Source organism: Tenrec ecaudatus, chromosome 10 (genome assembly GCF_050624435.1).
Source record: "Tenrec ecaudatus isolate mTenEca1 chromosome 10, mTenEca1.hap1, whole genome shotgun sequence".
NCBI classification, from domain to species: Eukaryota; Metazoa; Chordata; class Mammalia; order Afrosoricida; family Tenrecidae; genus Tenrec; species Tenrec ecaudatus.
This window is the reverse complement of record NC_134539.1, coordinates 35,688,151-35,709,035: the sequence shown is the minus strand read 5'-3', so window position 1 is coordinate 35,709,035 and position 20,885 is coordinate 35,688,151. Positions and strand designations below refer to the sequence as shown.

Below are 20,885 nucleotides of genomic sequence, written 5' to 3'. Positions count from 1 at the left end.
TGTCAATCAAGTTGGGACTGACTCACAGCGACCCTACAGACAGAATAGCATTGCCCCTGTGAGTTTCTGAGATGGTCACTCTTTAAGGGAGTAGAAAGCCCCATCTTTCTCCTGTGGAGCAGCTGGTGGTTTTGAACTGCTGACCTTGTGGATCACATCTCAACATGTAACCACTACTCAGAAGTAGCTCAGTTCCATTTGCCTTCTCTGACCAGTTTCTGCCTGGCCCCGGGCTCGGTTTTTGCAGGCCTTACTGCACAGACGAACAAAAGCAGTGTGGTGCGATACCTCGTTTTTCTCCTGTGTAGGGGACCAGATCCTCTCGGTCCTTAAACTCCTTGGCTTGCTTTTCCAAGTGATCCAAGAGCTCCTCCCTTTTAAAGGGGCCTGTGGGTGCCTTGGTGGTCTGATCCTTCTGCCTCAGGCCTGCTGGCAGCAGTTCATTCTACAGGAGAGGTGCAACACCAGGGAGAGGGAGAGGGAGAGGGAGAGGGAGAGGGAGAGGGAGAGGGAGAGGGAGAGGGAGAGGGAGAGGGAGAGGGAGAGGGAGAGGGAGAGAGAGAGAGAGAGAGAGATCAGATGCTGTCTTGCATTTCTGTAGAAATTCAGTCACCGAAGACTGGTACCTCCGAGCTCATGGAATCACCCCAAGTGCCTCTTCTTACACGGAAGGAGCCTGAGAGGGTCAGGGGCTTTCCCAAGGTCACTGCTGGGGATTGACTGGTGGCCCATCGATGTTGTTAGACATCCTGATTTCTCTGCCTGTGGCTAAGCATCCCATTTGGGAAGGGGCTGTCTGTGTTGTGTTAATAAATCAAGCTTGCTGTGAATGTCTTCGGAGGCCTAAGAGAAATTAAACACCAGGAAGCATGGAGAGATGCCAAGCGGCCGCGTGAAGATCTCCCCGGAGCAGAAGCTCCATGAGTCACGGACCTTCTTCCAGAGCCGACAGACAGACAGACAAACAACCTTGGCCTAGGGCTGGGAGCCTGAACTCAGACCTCTACCCTCCTCTACTGTGAGAAAGCACATCTCCATTTGTTCAGCCACTGGTGGCGTGCCTGTGATAACAGCAGCAGAAGACAGTCCTGCGGCAGGCGAGGGGCCGAGCTAAGCTAGGACTCAGGCCCGATCGTCTGCTTTGTTTCCCACCTCAGCGAGAAAGACCCTTGGCACGCTGGCTGGACACGCTGGCCACCACAATGGCTCAACCAGGAAGCAGGTGTGAGGGTGGCCCTGTGTCACCCTGCTGTTCGCAGGATCGCTGTGGATCGGGGTGCCGAGCTCAGAGAGGCCTTCCAGGTGCACCTGCGCAGTGACACATACCTAAGCTGGCCTGTGGTGCCTGGAGAGTGTGGCGGCAGTGCAAGTCATCTCGTAGCGACCCGAGAGGGCAGGGCGGCACTGCCCTGGCAGGTTCCCGAGGGCTCCGCCTGTGGGGTTGCCAGGCGTGGGAATCGACTGGAATGGCAGTGAGTTTTGCATGTGTGTGGAAGTAGTTGTTACAGAGCAAGGGCCCCAGCAGGTCTGAGTGAGGGCCCCTGGATCCTGCAGGATCCGGCAGGCCGGGCCGCGAAGAGCAGGATAAACCAATGAAGAGAAAGCAGGAGGGGGCTGAGCAGAACGGAAGGGGACAAGGCAGGTCTCCAGGCTGCACACCCTGCTCCCAGCTGCTGCCCGTCCTGACGGGTCCCCGCGCAGCTGAGCTGGTTGTTAAATATTTTGGCCGTCACCCGTGGAGATGGGCTACTCCAGTAAGAGCACACCAAGCAGTACCTGCATTCCCTTCTTCGAACATGGGGGGCAGCCTCCATGCAGCTCCCCAGGAAAGCCGTGTCCTAATTAGGGGAGATTTGCATCACACGGGTCCCACGTTCCCCGGTCCTGGGACTTTAGAGAGTCAAAGATGCTCAGAGATGCAAACTCCAAAACCGAACTCACTGCCGACAAGTCGGTGCCGACTCACTGCAACCCGGTAGGAAAACGTAGACCTGCCCCCAGTGGGGTCCCCAAGACTGTAATTCTTGGATTTATTTTCCGTCATGCAGCTCCTGATTAACCAGAGGTGTCTGTTGTGCAACCTGGGTGCTCACCGACGCGCACAGGGGATTTATTCTGTGCTAACGCAGATCACTGAGAAATGCAGTGTCTTTATCAAGAAGCCCCCATCTCGTCGTTGGTGTACGATCTGCACAAACTATTCTGAAAACGGGATATATGTGCACCTGTCCGCCAAGGGTGCAGATGAGGCGGCGGCAAATGGTTGGCAAGGTGCTTTCGACAAACTGCCGCAAAAGGGCCTTCACACGGCCATCTCTTCGACCAAAGTGCTTCGAGGCCAGCCTTCCTCCCGCTGCCCTGAGCAACAAAGCATTTTCAAAGTGAGTTGAAATGAAGGCAGGCCTGCACCGAGTGGAAAAGAAGGGTTCCCGGGTCCCCCAAACCTAGAAGAGTATCTTTGTAAGGGCTGGGCTGGCACCCAGACAGGGCATGAGTGCGTGCAGGTGCCATCCCTGAGGGGTCAGGGCCTCAGTGGGCCGGGGCTGCTCCAGCTGCATCCCTCACGGAACTGTCCTGCCAGCTTCTCCGCTGGCCTCACTGGGCAGGATTCAGCTTCTCCGCTGGCCTCACTGGGCAGGATTCAGCTTCTCCGCTGGCCTCACTGGGCAGGAATCAGCTTCTCCGCTGGCCTCACTGGGCAGGATTCAGAAAGGACAAGCTCCTATTCATTCCATCTAGTGATAGCACTTCATCACCCCCAGCGGGAAGTCTCCCACACGCTGTATTACGGTAGTTCCTCAAGTAATTGCTGAGACACGGGGTCTCCTCGCTCTATCACACTCGTGCCCATTCTATCTAGATGGTCAATGGATCGAGATCCTCCCCCACCCCCCGGGATCCATCATAGTAACTGTAACAGAACCTTTGACCCCACTGGCAGAAATCAGAAGAAACCACAGAGAGATTGCTAGGATCCGCTAGACAGTTTCTGAAGAGTTCTCTGAACTCCTGTTCTGACTCACTCGGAGTGCCGACCAGTACCAGAGTCACGGCAAACTCACCCTCTGGCTCAACTTGGCCGTCGCTGCATAAGGCAGACGTACTTCAACACGGTGCTCATCTCCACCAGGCTGCAGAGCCAGACAGGCATTCAAACACGCGTTTTCCATAATTCTCTGTACATTTTGTTGTCAATACGAGGGCATGCAGAGGTGTTCTGTACTTATGCACAAGGGAAAGTGCACCTCGAGGGAGGGGTGCATGATCTGAAGGCCCAAGGAGGCACGTTCTATGGGTAATAGATGGATTCACATGTTTGTGAGCATGGGCAGCACAAGCCCATGGTACGTATATCCTGCATGGGGCGCAATGATGGCTCTCGCAGGTCTGTTTGGTGCCTGACCATCCTGTGGAAGCCAACCTTCCAGCTGCTCAGTCGGCTGACGTCCTGAGGCTGGGTACCAGCTCCCGGCATGACCGGCTTTCGGGAGACCACTTGGTGGGGCATCTTGGTGCCTGGGCTGCCTCTGGCACACGAGGATAAATGAGCTTCAAGACTGTAACTCTTTATGAGAGTAGAAGGCGTCATCTTTCTCCCAAGGAGCGACTGGTGGTTTTGAACTTGCTGACATTGAGGTTAGCAGCCCATCACGGAACCCAGGACATCGCTCAGGGCTCTCATTGAGTGCACAGCCCATCTTGACCTCAAGGAGAAACTGGGGCCCAGAGGAAAGGCAATGCCAAAAACCCAGGGTACGTGGTCAGTCTTAAGGAGAGTAATCTTTATTTCTAATCCCTGCTCTTCATGTGGAGAGGTTCGGAGGAGACCTGGAAGGCAGCCGTGGGTAGGAGTCTCTGAGTGGAGTCGATGGTTAAAACACTTGGACTGCGACCAGAAGGGCCGGGAGTTTAAGTCTTACCCACAAGTGCCATATCTGGACCGAGCCCTGGTGATCTACTTACACAAGCCAGCCAATGAAAGCCCGACCCCGCCACACCTGGGGTGGCCCCAGGGTCGGCTCTCTGGCTTTACTTGGCTCCGACGAGAAGGTTCAGCATCGTGTAGGCACAAAGCCGTGGTGAGGGGCTGGTGACGGAGGGGGAGGAGCGTTGGCTCCTTCTCATCCTTCCTCAGACTCATCTGATTGTGGCACCGATGTCACTAATAGGGGGCTTCTCCCCCTCAGCACACTCAGTATTTGGGGCTAGATCACTGTTGACTGGGTTGAAGGCATCCCATGGATTGTAGGCTGTGTGGTAGCATCCCTGGCCTCTACCCACTAGATGCAAGTTAACACCTGCCACCCTGCAGTGTGACCATCAAGAATATCTCCTCCCAAATGTCCACGGAGGACGGAACAGGCCCCACTCGAGAGCCACTGTGTTAAACTAAAGCCCAGAGCAGCCTAATACGAGAGCAAAAATGTCTGTGATGTACTTCAAGAATACTACTTACAGAGCAGGTTAAAATATGCTTTTCTTTTATTTAAATCCTTGCTGAAAGTAGTTGTTTAAAACATAAAAAGTTGTTTCTAACAATTCTAAGCTTATCGGAATTTTAGAGTAAATATTGAGAATATCAGCCTCGTTAGAAATTAAAACTTTCTTTCCACTCAAGCTCGGTGAGTCATCTCATGGCACTAATGTATTTTTAAACCCCCAGTTATTTATTTTAACTTGTTTGCAAAAATGGCACATGCAAAAACAAAACAAATAATCTGTGTGCAAAAACCGACTTGAAACGGAGCGGAGACCGAATTGCAAGCGCGAAAACGATAAAAACGCTCACAGGGACACACGGGCCTCTCCGGGCGCCTTGGCCTCCTCACCGGCTGCAGGCCCTGCTCCGGGCTCTGCCCCGTTCCTGGCATTCTATGCCTCCTCCTGCTGCCCTTCCCTCCAGCACCCTGTCCCCACACCCATCTGCCCGTTCTCTTTCCAAGTTCACCTCGACTTCTGGCCCGCTCTGGTGTAATGCCCATCCTACTTGGTCCTGGGGCACATCTCTCTGCCGGACATCCCTCTCTCCAGACAAGACCAGGTGCCCCTCCAGGGCACTGAGCACGCCGGGTTCCAAATTGTGGAGACTCGCACAGCACTGACGTCCTGCTGGGAGAAGGACTGGCTATCCCGAACTGCCTTCAGGCTGACATCTCGTGTGCCCTTCAAGGAGATTAGGGGTGGGGTGGGGGGAGTCCGTGGGTGGTGCGCACATGCTCTCTGGCTGAGCGACAGGCTGGAGGTTCTAGGCCATCCCCAGCAGTGCTTTGGAAGAAAAGCCCAGAGACAGACCTCTGAAGAGTCAGCGGTTGAAACCCTTTGGACACAGTTCTCCGAGGAGGTCCGTGGGGTTGCCCGGGGTCACACTCCATTCAAGGGGATGGGGTGGGAGGACAGTGTCCTGGAGAAGGCCAGGGCTCTTGATGCAGGCTTTGGGGAATGCCAGCCCAAAGGTCATCTTTGGGGTCTGATGGGCATTCTTGCCCCAACAGCTCTCATTCCACCTCTGGGCCTGCCGCAGACCATAACAGCCAACTACCACGCTGGGAAACTTGGAGGATCCGAATCCAAAGGGTCCCCCAGGTCCAGTGTTTCCTTCCTGGGAAATCAACGCATGTTTGCCCTCCAGCTCAGCACACAGCCAGCCCTGCAGATTAAAGGCTGACCCTGTACCGAAGTTCTGGTCAATAGTGCGAGAAGGGGAGATTTCTGGGATGTTGCCTTGAAAAGCACCTGGTTGGTGGCTTTTTCCTTCTTCTTTTCCTCAACTGGAAATATGCCAGGATGCAGTGATCCTGGCTAATGACTTGGATCATGAGGATGGGGGGCGCATATACGAGGGGGGAGGGGCAGCAGGAAGGAGAGAGGCTGGGACTCTGACCAGTCTGGGGAGCAGAGCTCCCCACTGCCTGCTTCTGGACTCTTACCTGACAGGCAAATACATACAGGTTCAGGTCATGTGATTTTGCATCTCTGAGACTCACAGTCCAATGGCCTCCTGAGTGACAACCTGGGTCGAGCCGGGACTGTGAGCCCACCAACAGGTGCTGGTGCTCTGGGGTCGGCCTACCACCGAAGAGAGGGATCTGAAAGCCCCCGCTCACTCGAAACCTCAACATAAAGGCCTGAACCCCATCGATAAGTCGCTGGTCACCAGGGAGTCTGGTCACCATTTGGTCCAACTGTCCACCTCCACTCAACTAACTAGACAGCACGTTACGGGGAGCAGCCCGTGCACTGCACAGCCCCAAGGGCACGAGTCACTCCCTCGTCTATGGGAACAGCGTCTCCTGGGGCGTGGGCACAACTGGCGCAGGTCCGCCTGGATGTCTTAGACCTACGGTGGTAAGAATGTGGCTTCAGAAGCCCAAGATTCTAGTAGACACTCATATCTTCAGGTTTAACAAGCATGTGTTGAACACCTGGGACCCGCCAGGCACGAGGCCGGTGCTTGTCCTGTAGCTGATCCTCTTGACCACACACATGCACTCAGTGCCCTGGAGTCAGTTCAGACTCAGGGCCACCCGACAGCACAGAGTAGAACTGCCCCACGGGTCTCCTAGGTGGTCCCTCTTCATGGGAGCAGAAAACCTCGTCTTTCTCCAGAGGAGCGGCTGGGGGATTCAAACTGCTGATCTTGTGGTGAGCTGCCCAACACAGAACCCACTACACCACCGGGGCTCCCCACTGTCTGTCCATGCGTGCATACAGAAAGCAAAAACACCAGCCTGTCCTGGGGGGTAGGGGGGTGGAGCCAGGATTGCAAATTAGAAAGCCTACAGTCCAATTAAAGACTGAAACTTGGTTCATTTGGTCTGTGCATTTGAGTGAGCAGCCAACATTTAAAAATAGGCAGCGTGACGGGATATTTTTACATACATATTGACACGTGCTGCAGATAGAAATAGCCATGTTGTCTAGTAAGACTGATGAAAACACTGTAGCCCAAACCAAGCAACCTGAGGGAGGGAGCGGCTAGGCCTGGGTACACAGTCCCAGGATCCATCAAGGTCAAGGGCCATAAAGGCATTCTCTACAAAGACACTGCACTCCGTCCTACTCGGGTGACCAGTGACTGGCGTCCTCAGTGCTTGGGAGCAACCTTCTAAGATGCGACGCGCGCTCGCTCCCATGTGCACGAACGACGAGTGAAATAGAAAATCCAAGACGGAGTAAGCAATTAGTCCGACGGGCGAATGGCCCGCATGAACTCAGCCTCTACATCCCAGAGATCAGAATGAGGTGCTAGGCCACGGCCAACTTCTCTGTCTGGGCTCACAATCGATCATTCTGGAGCAAGTGGGTGGAAAAGGTAGCATAAAAGTCAAAAGCATCAGAGTGATCAGGCATCCTTGGTCTGGTGGAGACAGGAACCTGCATGAAGACGGTCCTTGGATGCCTGGCACTGAACTCATCTCAGGTCAACAGGGACCCCGGAGAGGTAGCACTCCAGAACAGCCACCCCACCAGAGCTCAAGAGCCCGGCAAACCTGGCAACAAAGCTCAGACAGCAGGGCGGGGCAGACAAGGAGGAGGAGGGAAACAAGACCGGGGAGGCCGGGGGAAGCGTGCCTACATCGTGAATGGCAACCCCCCTCCCACAGCCACGTGAGGGTGAAGCATCGACCAGAAAGCGAATTTGCTCTGTCAGCTTTCACCTAAATCCCGCCCAGAGGCGCCTAAAGACAGTTAGTCCCCAGACGACACTCAGATGTCCGGCCTCTCTCGAAACACCAGCCAATTGGCCAACACTGACCTGCACTCTGACACAGGCAATGGTCAAGGCCAACGGTCAGCACTGGGACCAACACGTTCTGCCCACTCTCTCCTGTCTCTGCCACTGAGGTCAGGAGTCCGTTGTCATTTCTCGCCAGCTCTGCGCTAGTTTCCCTTCCTGGAGAGGCCTGTGGCAAGGAAAAACTTTTATATGCCTGTCTCTTCCAAGAGTGGAAAGGGAGTCCTGGTGGCTTCGTGGGTTACTCACAGCATGCAAGGGCTACACCTCAAGGTCAGCAGTTCGAAGCCACCAGCCACTTTCTAGGAGAAAGATGAAGGCCTTCTGCTCCGTGGTGACACACAGCCTTGGAAACCCACAGGACAGCTCTACTCTGTCCTATGGGATCAACTGGATGGAAGTGAGTTTGGATGGAGTTTTCAAGAGCAGAGAAACAGAAAATGAATCAAGATGGCTGTGCACTCCAGGAAAAGTGACCTGCCTACCGTCCTTTCTTGTGTCCTCCCTGACCTGGTGGGTGCCTGGCTTTTCTGCTTCTCAGGTAGGAAGGGTTAAGGAGAGTGGGCAGGGTGGGGAAGCAGAATTTAAACTTCATCTGGAGTGATTTATTTTCTGAGTCAAATAAGCAATGCTTTCACACTTATTGATTGGGGTCACAAGACCGTAGGTCGGTTCCCAGTCTCCCACATGTTTAAAACTCATGAAATCAGAAGAGGTGCTACTCAGAGAGGGTCAGGTGCTCTGCTGCTTCTTAGAGGATGAAGTAGCAGGAAGGCTCCCCACGCACGCACGCACGGAGTAGGAAGCTGGGCCCAGAAACATTGAGGAACAAAGGATTCCATGAAGGGCCACCCCGCAGGTAGAGGTAGGAGGAGGGAATGGAGGGGAAAGGAGGGTAGCCTGGGGAGAGGAGAGGAGAGGAGAGGAGAGGAGAGGAGAGGAGAGGAGAGGAGAGGAGAGGAGAGGAGGCAGGGTTGAGGGAAGGCTGGGGCAGGGGCTCAGTGGAGCCAGAAGACACAGAGAGGGGTGGGGCTTCAGGACACCTGGCCTGACTCACACAACCCCCCCACTAGGCCATCCTGGGCTCTGCCCACGAACAGCAGTGTTTCTAAGGATGCGTGCCTATTTTTAGAAGAGAGATTTATTTCTTTCCATTTCACTGTTTACTTCTGTCCTGGGCTTGTGATTCTGCCGGCTGAGTTACAAGGGAGACCCTGGCCATGGCCTGAACTTGGCTGCTTCCTGGATGGCCAAGAGGGCCTTCCGGCTCAGGGGACAGGACCTGGGGCTCTGCTGGGGAGGATCTTACGGGTCTGTGCTCCCAGCAGCAGCCCGGGGGTTCTGGCCACAGCGCCGCCCCTGACTTGCTGGGGTGTGGCTTGTCTTCTCCCTGGGTTTCATGGTAGTTGTGAACTTTTGTCACTGAAGAGGTAGTGACGATGCTTTCCGTTTGGGGTTGCTGTTAGGATTTGATGAGCTACACGAAGCGCGAAGCAGGCAGCACGTGAGGAACACGATCGCTGTGGGGCTGATGTCGACTCGCGCATCGGTTGATCGTGCATGTCAGAGGAGAGCTGGACTCCGGGGGGTTTGCAATGGCTGATTCGGGAGACATCGATCTCCACACCTTTCTTCTGAGGTCCCCCGGGGTCAATGTGAAACCCCAAGCTTTCATTTAGCAGCTGAGCTTGTCCACTCTTGGGGCCACCCAGCACGTGCAGTTTCTTTCCCTGATCAGGTGTGTATGTCACGGGCGGGCAGGGCTTCCAGGGAGATGGTTTCTACGTGTCCCGCTGGCAGGAGACTCTGCAATTCTCAGGGTTTCCCCCTCCATCATTTCTTCCAACGATTTCTGGCCCCTTGTTTCCAGAACTGTGGGCGGGCTGTGCGTGCAGGAAAGCAGGTCTGCCCAAATGCACTTCTGTTGCTTAGCAGCTGCGTGACGCTGGCCTCCATCCGTGATGCTAGCCCCTGCTGAGTCAATTCTGACTCGACTCCAGCTGTGTCCGCAGGGTGGACCTGATCCCTGGGGGTTTCAAAATTGTCTCGTGAGGTGACTTGGGGTGGCTTTGAACCAACAACCTTTTGGCTGGTCAAGTGCTTAAATGTTTGTGCCACTCATGGGCTCTTCCCTCATCTACAGACTATATCACCCCCACCCCCACCCCAGAAGGCACTCTGGTGGTTTGGTGGGCTATACACCTCGAGGTTAGCTGTTGGAAGCCCCCACACGCCCAGTGGGAGGAAGATGAGGCTCCAGCTCCCGTCAAGGTGGACAGCCTTGGAAACCCACTGGGCAGTTTCACTGTAGATTTGGCGTCAACTCGATGGCAGGTTGTTTCTTTGGTTTCTGAGGACCCGTCTCAGATCCCCGTGGGGATTGTATGAGATGACACATGGCCTGGTGCAGAGGAGGCTGGCAATGAAGGATAGCCACTGTTACTGTTATCGCAGTCTTTCCAGGCCTGGGAACTGTTGGTCCTATGGCTACAATGTGTCGCAGGTTCCCAAACACCCGACTTTAAAATTAACTCTTCGGGCCCAATGTCTTCATATGGCAGGACTCTCTCTACCCGCTTCTCTCCTACAAATATTTTTTGACTGATCCTTTTACTGAGGCCAGGGAGCCCTGCTGGTATAGCGGTTACAAGTTGGGCTGTGAGCTGCATGGTCAGCAGTTCAAAACCACCAGCAGCTCCGAGAGAGACAGAGTGGGCTTTCTACTCCCGTGAACAGTTATAGTCTCAGAAACTCACTGAGTGCCAGCATTGAGCAGTGAGTTTGGGTTTTGTTTGTTTTACTGACAAAAATCATCTGCCTGTGTTAGTCTGGGCAGACTAGAGAACCAAGTCCATGGACACGCATATGTGCATAGGAAGGAGCTTTATGTACGAGAGCAATCGTATTTTGAGCAGTAGTATAGTCCACTTGACCGCACCGAGGCGCTCCTCCTGGATGAGGCTGACAGGGTGCTGGATGAGTCCTTCAAGGAGCAGGAGAAGGAGATCATCCGAAGGTGCGCCCACCACCGCCAGACCCTGCACTTCTCGGCCACGAGGACAGATGAGGCGAAGGACCTGCCCCCCCACCACCCCCGTGTCCTGAAGAATCCTGTCCGCAAATTCGTCAACAGCAACACAGACCACGGACGTGGTGCCCTTCCTGCGGCAGGAATCCATCCACATCCGACCCAATCAGGAGGGAGACCAGGCGGCCATCGTGGCAGCTCTGTTGACGAGAACCTTCACTAACCACGTGATGATCTTCACCCAGACCAAGAAGCAGGCCCACTGCATGCACATCCTCCTGGGGAGGCAGGTGGGCGAGCCCCATGGCTGAGCGGCTAGAGGCCCTCTGGCACTCTACAGATAAGCAGACTGATGTTCTGTGCTCAGCCACACTCCAGCCCCATCCAGATTAAGTCCATAGTCTGATATTAGCCCATATGGCCAATACCAGTCCATAAATTCCTCTTCAGATTCACAAAACACATGCAATGACACCAAATGGAGGAAGATCACAGGCCAGTGGGTGGAAAGTCTTGGGACCAAGTGGTGGTGTAAGCAACTCAGCACTGGCAGGGCTCTCTATGTGGCTTCGCCAGCTCCAGGGCTCTAGAGTAGCTCCATGTGTCTTGTCAGCAGGAATGTCTTCCAGGGAGAAAGCGTGTGTCCCGCCTCCAGCGAGCTATTTATCTCCTTAGCACCTCCAAATGAGGCCATCAAGCTGTGACTTGACTGACAGGCTAAACTCCACCCCTTCACTCTTCATAGTCTGATTGACAACAGACTATGTAACTACCACAATGCCTTTTCCCCAAAGCCTCATTAACAAGAAATCGTTATTGTTAAATTCCTTGTACAGAGGGCTCCTTTCTTCCTGCTTTTTTTTTTGAGAAGAGTGTATTAGACAGGGTTCTCTAGAGAGACAAACCAGATTGCTAGTAATTATATATAAATATATTTATAAAGATAAATATATAATTCAAGAAATAAACCGTTAAATAATATACAGATAGATAATACAAGAAATTAACAGTTAAATTATAGAGCAGTGAGACACTAGCAGTCCTTCAAGTTTTGAGAGCTGCCAGTTACCAGTCCCCTTCTGTAGAGAGAGCTGGGCTATATATACCCAGGCAGCAAACAGCAAGGCAGGTCCCCAACTGTCATCAACTGTCAGTCCCCAGCTCCAGAGATGAACATTCCAATCGTGTGGGCTTAAAGGGACCTTAACTTACAGCGACACAGTCCACAGGCTAGGCATCCCACAGGTAGTGTGCCCCTTTAAACTGAGGCACAGAACAACCAAGGTGAGGCTCACCGAGCCATTTATCCCTCTGCCCTTCAGTTAATCCTACTTGTGTTTATCGGCCAGGCTGGCACAATAAACTATAGCAAAGAGTTTTTATGGAGAAATAATACAATGGCCTCAGAGGCCGTTGAATTGGACAAAACAACTCGCTGGTCATGCCTCGCCTCCCCACCCCACCCCACCAAGTCCCTTCCCAGGTGGGGCCTGCCCATGTGCTCCCACCAACAACACGGAACTCACTGCCATCATGACGGTTCAGATTCACAGAGTCCTTGTCGGGCAGAGTAGAAGGGCCCCTGGGGCTTTCTGAGGCCAGAGACCTGTAGAGGAGCAGGAAGTCTCGACCTTCTCCCATAGAGCGGCTGGTGGCTTTGAACTGCTCACCCGTACGGAACCCACTATGCCACCGGGGCTCCTTACGGTCCCACAGGCAAGGCATGACTAACACCTTGGACTAGAGGTCAAGATTGTCCAGGCTGGGATCCCAGTACCACCCGTGTGACATCCTGGGCAGGTTATTTTCGTCCCTGTGCGCCTGTTCCCCCATCTCAAAATTGGGGCTAGTAACGGCCCCTGCCCTCCCTGGGGTTTCAATGGGCTCATCCACCTGGGACTTTGCCTGTGGCCCGGCCCGTGGACAATAGGGATCTGTCCGTGGTCTAGAACAGCGTATCCGCTGCTCCCCGCACCAGTCCCCACGTGACTGTCATCTGCAGACCTCTCTGTCAGACCGCTGCTCTGCCTCCCTCTCTGGGCGGCACAAAGGCCACCTGATCCCAGCAGCTGGCTCCGCTCCAGAGCAGCAGCCGCTTCATCCAGAGAGACCGGGAAAGGGCAGGGCCCCTCGGGGACTCAGTCAACAGCGGATACTTTAGCACATGAAGCATTCCTCTCCCGTGAGAGGCCAAGGGCAACAATCTCATGATAAGCCTGAGTCTTTCCAGACCGAGAGAGAGATAGAAAGGCTTGGGGACTCTTTGACTTTTTATTCTTTTTGTAAGGAATCCTCTGCCACCCCGCTCTGCTCTGGCTGGCTGTCGCCTGACACCAGGACTAAGCAATTGCACCAGAGAATACCTTAACCCTTTGAAGTGCGTGCTGAATCCAGGTAACAGGATCACGGGCAGTTAGACGTGGAGCGGGCGTCGGAGGGCACCCAGGTTGACTGCTCCCCGTGTTGCAGAGCCTGTGCCTACGAATGGAGCAGCAGAGCCATGGGGTTGGCTACTGGGCTGCACATCGCAGAGTGGGTGATGGGAACGCCCACCCCTGGGGGTGAGAGGCGCGCCTGCATAGCACCATGCGGGGATTCAGTGGGGACCCATCTGTAGTAAGTACTAGTGACAAAGTTCAGAAGAGGAGGCAGAGTCTAGTGGAGGGCCACGGCCTAGGGATCAGGGCTCTGGCCTCACGCTCACCCCTTGGTCACCTGACCCAGAGCAAGTCCTGGTCCCTCGCCAGACTCCCGGGCTCCAGTCGGGCTGGACACCTGCCGCTCCCTGAGTCCATGCAGCCTCTCCCCGGGCATACCTTCAGCCCCTCCCAGGGCGTGAGCTGCAACCGGAGAGCTGGAGTGTTTGTGCTCTCTGGAAGAAAAGAGGCCCAGGGGACCTGCCCAGCAATCCCACACTGTGATTGCAAATCAGGTAACAGAGCCACCTCCCTCGATTCTCCTGCTCATGAAGGAGCTCTTTGTGGGGCTGCTGCAGCCCCTCCTCTCCCGCCAGAGTTATCTCCTGTCCGCTCTGGGTCCCCTTGTCTTCCACTTGGACTCGGGAGAAAGGGGTCTTTCACAAAGTCCTTCTCAAAGTCACAATGGTAAGAGCCTCACGGGCCTCAGATTTCCCGCCCAACCCCCGAAGACAAGGAGCCCAGCTGCTCCCAGGGCGTTGGATGGTCCTAACCCACCAGCAAACTCCACGGGAAAGGTGCTCCCCTAAAGGCTGCAGCCTTGGTAGCCCTACAGTCAGGAGGTCTGTCTGTCCTGCAGAATAGTCTGTTGGTCCAGCTCTATTTAGTGGTTTTGGGTTTCATTTTACTTCTGGTTTTCATTCCCAGACCCACACTCGTGTGACTTTCCTGCTAGCTGGGGTGGGGTGGGTTGGGATTGGGGATGGGTGCATTCTTTGGAGCCTGTCCCCCACATCCTACTGTGAGCTCCAAGCCAGCTGGAGAGCTGGCTGAGCCTCAGGTTCATGGCCTCACCTGGGAGAAAAGTGGACAAGGGAAGAGCTGGGAATGCACTGGGGTCCAGGAGCCCTGGTGGTACAGTGGTTATGTGTGGGGCTGCTAACCGCAAGGTCAGCAGTTCAAAACCACCAGCCACTCCTCAGGAGAAAGGGCTTCCTGCTCCCATGAAGAGTTAAAAATCTGGAAACTCCAGGGCTATTCGACCTTGTCTGGTAGGGCTGAGATGAGTTGACCAGATGGCGATGGTTTGGTTAGTTTTGAGACACCCTGCTGTTTGGGTGAGGCACTGAGGGGAACCGGGTGGGAGCTCGGCCAATTTAGAAGCGAACCAGGGATGCCCTGGGGAATAAGAGGGCTCGCCCATCAGCCCCCTCCCCATCCTCCGCTTTCTGCCCCCATCACTTGTCTCAGACCCTCACTCTCAGCCTATTTGCAGCCACCACCTAATCCATTCCCAGTGTCACTTTGGTGGCCCAGGGCAACTCTATCAGCACAGAGGGCCAGTGAGACCTTGGGGGTCCCCCCTTCACCTTCCTGGTAACATCAAAGCCTCTACAACAGGGCAGAAAGGGCTGCCCTTCCTTATCTCCAGGGACAGAACTGTCCCAACCTACCAGGGAGGGTGATGGGGGTTCCCACACCAGCCCCTTCCACCCTGCACCCCTCCAGTCTGTGCCACACAATCCCCAGAGTCACTGCCCCTCCTGAGCTCCCACGGGCCAAAAAAGCCCAGACTCTAGTCTGACATGAAAACCCCACCCCACCCCAGGTCATCTAGTCCTCCAAACACCCCACTCAGCTACACCACCCCAGACACAAAACTTGACTGGTGGCATTCACTCAGCTTGGAATTCATGGTTTTAATTCTCGCTGTTGGAAAACTCAGGGTCCATTTCGAATTGTCACCTGCTGCGAAGCCTTCCACCAATCAGAATCCATCCTTCCTCAGGGCTCCCTACCTGCTCCCGCTTAGCACGCAGTGGATGCTGCCCTCCTTCCCAACAGACTGGGCCCCCAGAGGGCAGAGTCCCTGGCAAGCTCACCTGGGGTACCCAGCAGTTGGCCCATAGCCTGGCAGGCAAAAGCCTGACACACTTATCCAACCAATAGAAGTAGCGACGCCCCCCATTTAATCCTCACTTTTAAAAGCGGCCCCCTAATTCCATGGGACAACAAGTAGGATTAGAACAGAATGGTTGGACGAGGACAAAGCCTGGAGCCTGAGTGTGCCTTGCCTACACCACTTGTGTCGACGGAAACCCAGACCAAAGAAAAAAGCCAGACGGAGCCCCAAGCCCCTAGCCACCAGGCTGCCTGCTCAACAACTGGAGCAGCCTCCTCCAGGGCACTGCTTCTCCTGGCAGGGGCAGCACAGTCGGAATGGACATGATGAGGCTGCCCGGCCGGAGGGCCTGAGACACTGGACACAGATTCTGGGTTATCTAGAATCAGCTACCTAATCACAGGTGTACGCAAGACCTGAAAAGGAGCCAGCCAATTCCATCACCTCCTAGATGGGGAGACTGGGGTCTAGGGCCAATGGCCGGGGCCATGAGTGTAAGAAACAAGGCCACGGTTGGAAGTGGAATATCAAACCTCGATATCTCTTCTGACTCACTGGTGCCCCATGTGTATCACGGCAGAACCGGGCCCAGTGGCTGGTTTCTTCCAAGTTTGTCTCCAGTCTTTCTTTCAAGGTGCCTCTGGGGAGGCTGCAACCTTCAAACCTCCAACCTCCAGGTGAGCAGCCGAGCACATGACTGCACCAACCAGGGGCTCCTATCACACCTCTAGGCCTGTCCTCTTCCGGTTAAACTCTGCTCCCCTACATGACCCAGACCAAAAGCACTGCCACGGACAGATTCTGACTCATTGTGACCCGCACACATTTCTGAGGCTGGAGACCTTTATGGAAGCAAAGGACCTCACAGTTTTCTCCTAAGAAGCAGCTAGTGGGTTTGAACCGCTGACCTTGCGCTGAGTCCAACTCCAACTAGTCATTGCCACCAGGGCTCTGGAACCTCTCTATAGGAGAAGTGATTCTTTAAAGGTGAGTGACCATGGTACCAAAGGATGGTTTTCACATGGATCATTGCTAAACCACAATTGGACAATCATTTTTATTTGTTTTTAAGTGAAATATTAAAATATTTTAAATATGTCCAATGGAAAACTCAGTTAATTCATTACTTTTCACTAAGCACTTACTCGGTGCTGGGCGTTGACTCAGATACCTGGGACTGATCTATCAAGCGAAGGTCCCTGTCTGGCAGCCCCATCGGCGAACCCCCACTGGCCCTGCTCCTGGCTCCAGTGGGCGTGACTGAGCTCCAGGAGCTGCCTGCCTCCTGATGCCGCGAATCCTGACTGCCAAGGCAAGCCATGGGCATGAGGAGACCTTCTTAAAGATGCCAACGGTGAACTGGGATGACGAACCATCAAACAGGTGAAAAGGGTTCTTCTAGTAATTTCTCTCTCAGCTAATTCATTCCACAGCACATTAAATAATAAAACCGCAAGCCTGCCAAGGCCAGGTTTATCCTGTAAAAGGGAAACGAGCAGCGGCTTCAGGAAGCGTGTCCCTGGCCCTCCCCTGGGTGTAAGAGAGATGTTTCTGTGCCTGCCCCGGTGACGACGCGGTCCCCACTGGTCCTACTCACATCGGGGTCCAGCTCGTCCAGCTCGTTTTCCAGGGTCCTCAGCTCGTCCTCGGTCAGCGCGCCAAGGATTTCATCTTCATCCAGGTCCCGGTACTTCTCTAGCTCCCGTCTGTACGACATTGTGGGAGAGGGCGTCTCCTCTCTGTCTTAGAGCTTCCGTTAGGATCGCTGACCTGCCAGAAACGGGGGAGACAAGGCCTTATTAGAAAGAACCACCATGGGCAAGAGGGATGCTCTCAGAGATGCAAACGGTTGCTCTTCGTTGGTGCGGCGCCCTGGGCGTGTTTCAGAAAACACCAGGGTAACAATTACTACGACGGAGTACTCAGCAGATGGTGAACTAAAGTGGGGTTTGTTTTCACTTGAAAACGTCCTCCCATGTGGTGGCCTGGGGCTGGGCCCTCGGGAGCAGAGGAGGAGGGGATGAAGCAGACCCAGACCCTGCCCGTGGGGAGGCCAAGTAGGAGTCTGATGAGCTGTGCAGAGGGGGGTGGGCCCAGTGAGCTTTGCTTAGCAAGGGGGTGCTGAGGCTCACAGAGGAGGGGACTGGCCTGTGAGCCGGGCTTGGCGGGTGAAGGGCTCTGCTGGGGGACTCAAGGGCTCAGGATGTCTTATCTTCCCAGATGAGGCGACAGGCGGGGAGCACTGAGTGGAACCAGGCCAGCCAGCCACGGGAAGAATTTCGTTTTCCCCTCTTGGAAAAGGTTGGCTTGCCGCAGGAGCTTCACCCTGAGCTATCCGATGCCAGGCGGAGCCGGGAGGCAGCAGCTTGGGGCTCCCTTCAGTGCTTGGGAATGGAAAGAAGTACTGTCATGTGCCTCTGTGTGACTGTCTTCATCGTAGCCTTGTCTTCAGACTCCCAAGAAAATGGTTAAAACCCATGCTCATCGGTGAAACGCTGGATGGAATGTTCCAGAATAGGGAGGCACGACGATGAGGAAAGGCCCGCCAATCAGGCAATCACATCAAAGCTCCAGTCGTTCATTACCAACAAAGCCATTGTTTGAAGAAAAAAAAATCACAACCGAAGCCCACTAAGCTAATAGGAAAAGCGTCCACTTCAGAAAGCCGAGAGCACGTTGGCTCTGCTAGTGGGACGGAGAGGTCTGAGTCTGTGGTCAGAAATGACTTGCTTCCCAAGCCCAGAAAACCCAAGGGCCGTCCCTCCTCTGAGGACGGCTCGTCGGGGCCTAGGTCTCCCTGCAGCCAGAGCCCAGGAATGCGATGTTCAGAGTATAAATGAGGCCCCCTGGATTCGTTTCTATTTGCTTCGTCCCGATGAAAGGAGTCTCCAGACGGAGGACCTGGGAACAGCCTGCGGAGAGCCAGGCAAGGGCAACGACCCTTGCTCTCCATCCAGAGGCCACTGGGACCCACATGATGGACGTGAAGGCTTCCGGAACCAACTCACAGAGATGTCGAGCCACCTGTAGCCTCTTTGCATCTCTTACTGGCTGCCGCCACCGCCACCAAGTTAGTGCTGACGCATAGCGAACCCCGGGGGGTTCCCAGGCGTGGTCATGGGAGCAGACAGTCCGGTCTTGCTCCCACAGAGCTGCTGGTGGTTTTGCATTGCTGCCCATGCTGATCACAGCCCGATATGTACCATTCCTGTACCCCCAGGGCTCCTGGGGTCCTTTGGGTGGGCTGCCAAGCACGCATTTTTGACACTAAGACCGGCTTGGGTAACGCGATTTCCTCCAGGACTCTTGGCCGAGCAGGCAGGCTAAGGGACAAAGGCTGGGAGGTGAATCCCTTGAAACAGTTGGTGGATGGGCTTAGCCACAGCCCCCCAAAAGACACGGAGAGCCACACAAGAAGGGAGCCAGGGCAGGACCAGTGGAGACACGCCTCGGGGGGAGGCAGGAACCCTGGCAGTAATCTTGGCCACCAGACTCCTTCCCTGGTTGATGAGCAATAAGCCCTGGAGAAGGGTCTCAGACTGACCCTGGGGACAGAGCTGGCGCTGGGAGGGAAGGGTGGAGGAACAACTCCATTTCCAAGCCGGCCAGTGAGAAACGGACCAGGGATGGAGAGGACGGAGGTGGAGACCATGGGGCATGCTGAGGAACGGTGTGGGGCTCTGCGGTGTCACCGAGGGGCAGGTGCCACCCTCCGAAGGCCCCTTGCACCTCCTGAGGATGCTTCTCTCTGCCCGGGAACAAGACCACGTGCGCCCTGCTCACACCCCAGAACTGTTCTCCTGAATCAAAGCTCCTCGGTGACGCTTTAGAAAGCCTTGTTTTGATGCCAAGAGTCCTTGGGAATATCATGGAAGGCGGAAGCATTAAATTAAACAAGCCGCAAGGAACTGAGGACGGCCAAGGTAAACCGAGGTTGTGGGTGCCATGCCACCCTCCTCCCCTCGACTCCCAGGATGGTTTTCGTAAAGGTGGGTTCTCCTCCTGCTGTCAGTCGAAGACGTGGGGGGACTAGAAGTAGAGAGGACGCTGGGGAGAGGGAGGGGAAAGCCGACCCGTCAGGGGAACCCCCTGCAAGTTCAGTCTTCAAAATCCAGCTCAAAGACCTTGTATTTGGTAAGTATTCACCAAAGTGGTGTGGTGGACAGAGCAGGCCCGTGGTCAGAACAGTTTGCTGGGAGAGCCAGTCGCACTGATAACTCCCTGGGTGGAGCTCACTAGGTTCCTCCCCTTCTCTGAGCCCCGTTTGCTTGTCTGCAGAACGAAATCAGCGGAAACGACCCGGGGGTCAGTGTCTTCTAGACTTGCGCAGTGAGGAAGCCCTTCTAAGAAAACGAAATAATTGGCTGACACTGGTGTTTCTTCCTCCGCCTCCCTTCTCCTCTCCCCACTCCCTCTCTCTCCTTTGTGTTCCTACCACAGCGGCCGTCTCTGTGGTAAAACTGAGGGTAAGTCAGCATCATGATAAAAAAAACCACAACTTTTCTTAAATAAAAATATCTAAAGTGAAGCGCCCCCTTCTATGTCCACCCACGCCGCAGGGGCTGTTTCTGTCACCCTGACTCATCCTGGAAGGTGCCCTGCTCCTGGGCTGCGAGCACCTCCAAGCAGCAGCTTTGATCCTGCAGGGACCCCGTGTTCTTTGAGTTTGGGGAACAGAAAAGCAGCCGGAATGGGGTAAGATCGGGATTGTAGGGTGGATGGGGTAAGGTTTCCCAAGAAAGTTCTGGAAAGAAAGCCACTTGCTCCCCTCCAAGAGAGAGAGCAGATGCATTGGTGTGCTGGGAAGAAGGATTCCTCACCCCACCGTTCTGGCCTTTTCCTCACCAATGCAGATGTCAAGTTTCTTAAAACTTCTTCCTATTAATACCACCCCCCGCCCCCGTGTCTTTTGAGACCATCTATCGAGACAACTCCTTTGGGATCCCCAAAGACCAGTGCAATTACCTCTTAAGGTGAGCTCTCTGCCTGGAATTGACCTAGCCTAGTAGATCCCCTCAGAAGCCGCCATGTTTTCTGTGACCCTTGACCTCAGAGTCAGATTGGTAAATCCGAGAAGCACCCCTGGTTGTGGTTGATCCCATACAATCGTCTTCACTGGCTTTGCTCTCGCTTCAAGGACCGATGGGAAGTTCAGCCCCGAGTCAGCTGTGCTGCGCAGCCCTGCTGCCCCCACTGAGCAGAAAGCTGGCTGAGGCCGATGCTCGCTTCCAGGTGGAGGCTGCTGGCCCTCGCTTGGGGGTCCAGACTTCAGCAGTTATCACCTCCATGGCCATTCTCCTTCCACAAAGGTCAGAACTGCAGCCACACTCTCGTCCTTGGTCAAGGTCTTGCCTCCCTGACCCATCGTTGAGACCTGCCCGACCTTCTCTAAAATGCTCGCCCCATCTAAAATCGAGTGTTCGCGTGCGGAATCGCATTCACGTACACTGTGACAAGAGTCCCGTGATTTGGGAAAGTGTCGCTTCAGTTTTGATAAAATTTTGATAGTAGCTTTGACTTCAAACTAGTTTTTTTTTCCCATGGTACTAAAATATACCTTTAAAAAACTGTTAAGACCCCTAT

The 20,885-nt window shown here is 54.5% G+C and overlaps 1 protein-coding gene and 1 pseudogene across 1 annotated transcript in view; both read right to left on the bottom strand.

Moving 5' to 3' along the window:
• TMOD1 (tropomodulin 1) overlaps positions 1–20,885 on the bottom strand; it is a 77,129-nt gene that overhangs the window by 44,255 nt on the left and 11,989 nt on the right. The window contains exons 2-3 of the mRNA XM_075558986.1: positions 16,900–17,072; positions 289–445 (exon numbers count right to left, since the gene is read on the bottom strand). Coding sequence (XP_075415101.1) covers positions 289–445; positions 16,900–17,019 — 277 coding nt within the window. The 5' untranslated portion in view covers positions 17,020–17,072. The remainder of the gene's footprint in view (positions 1–288; positions 446–16,899; positions 17,073–20,885) is intronic.
• On the bottom strand, positions 2,692–4,871 carry LOC142460178 (protein MEMO1 pseudogene; annotated as a pseudogene).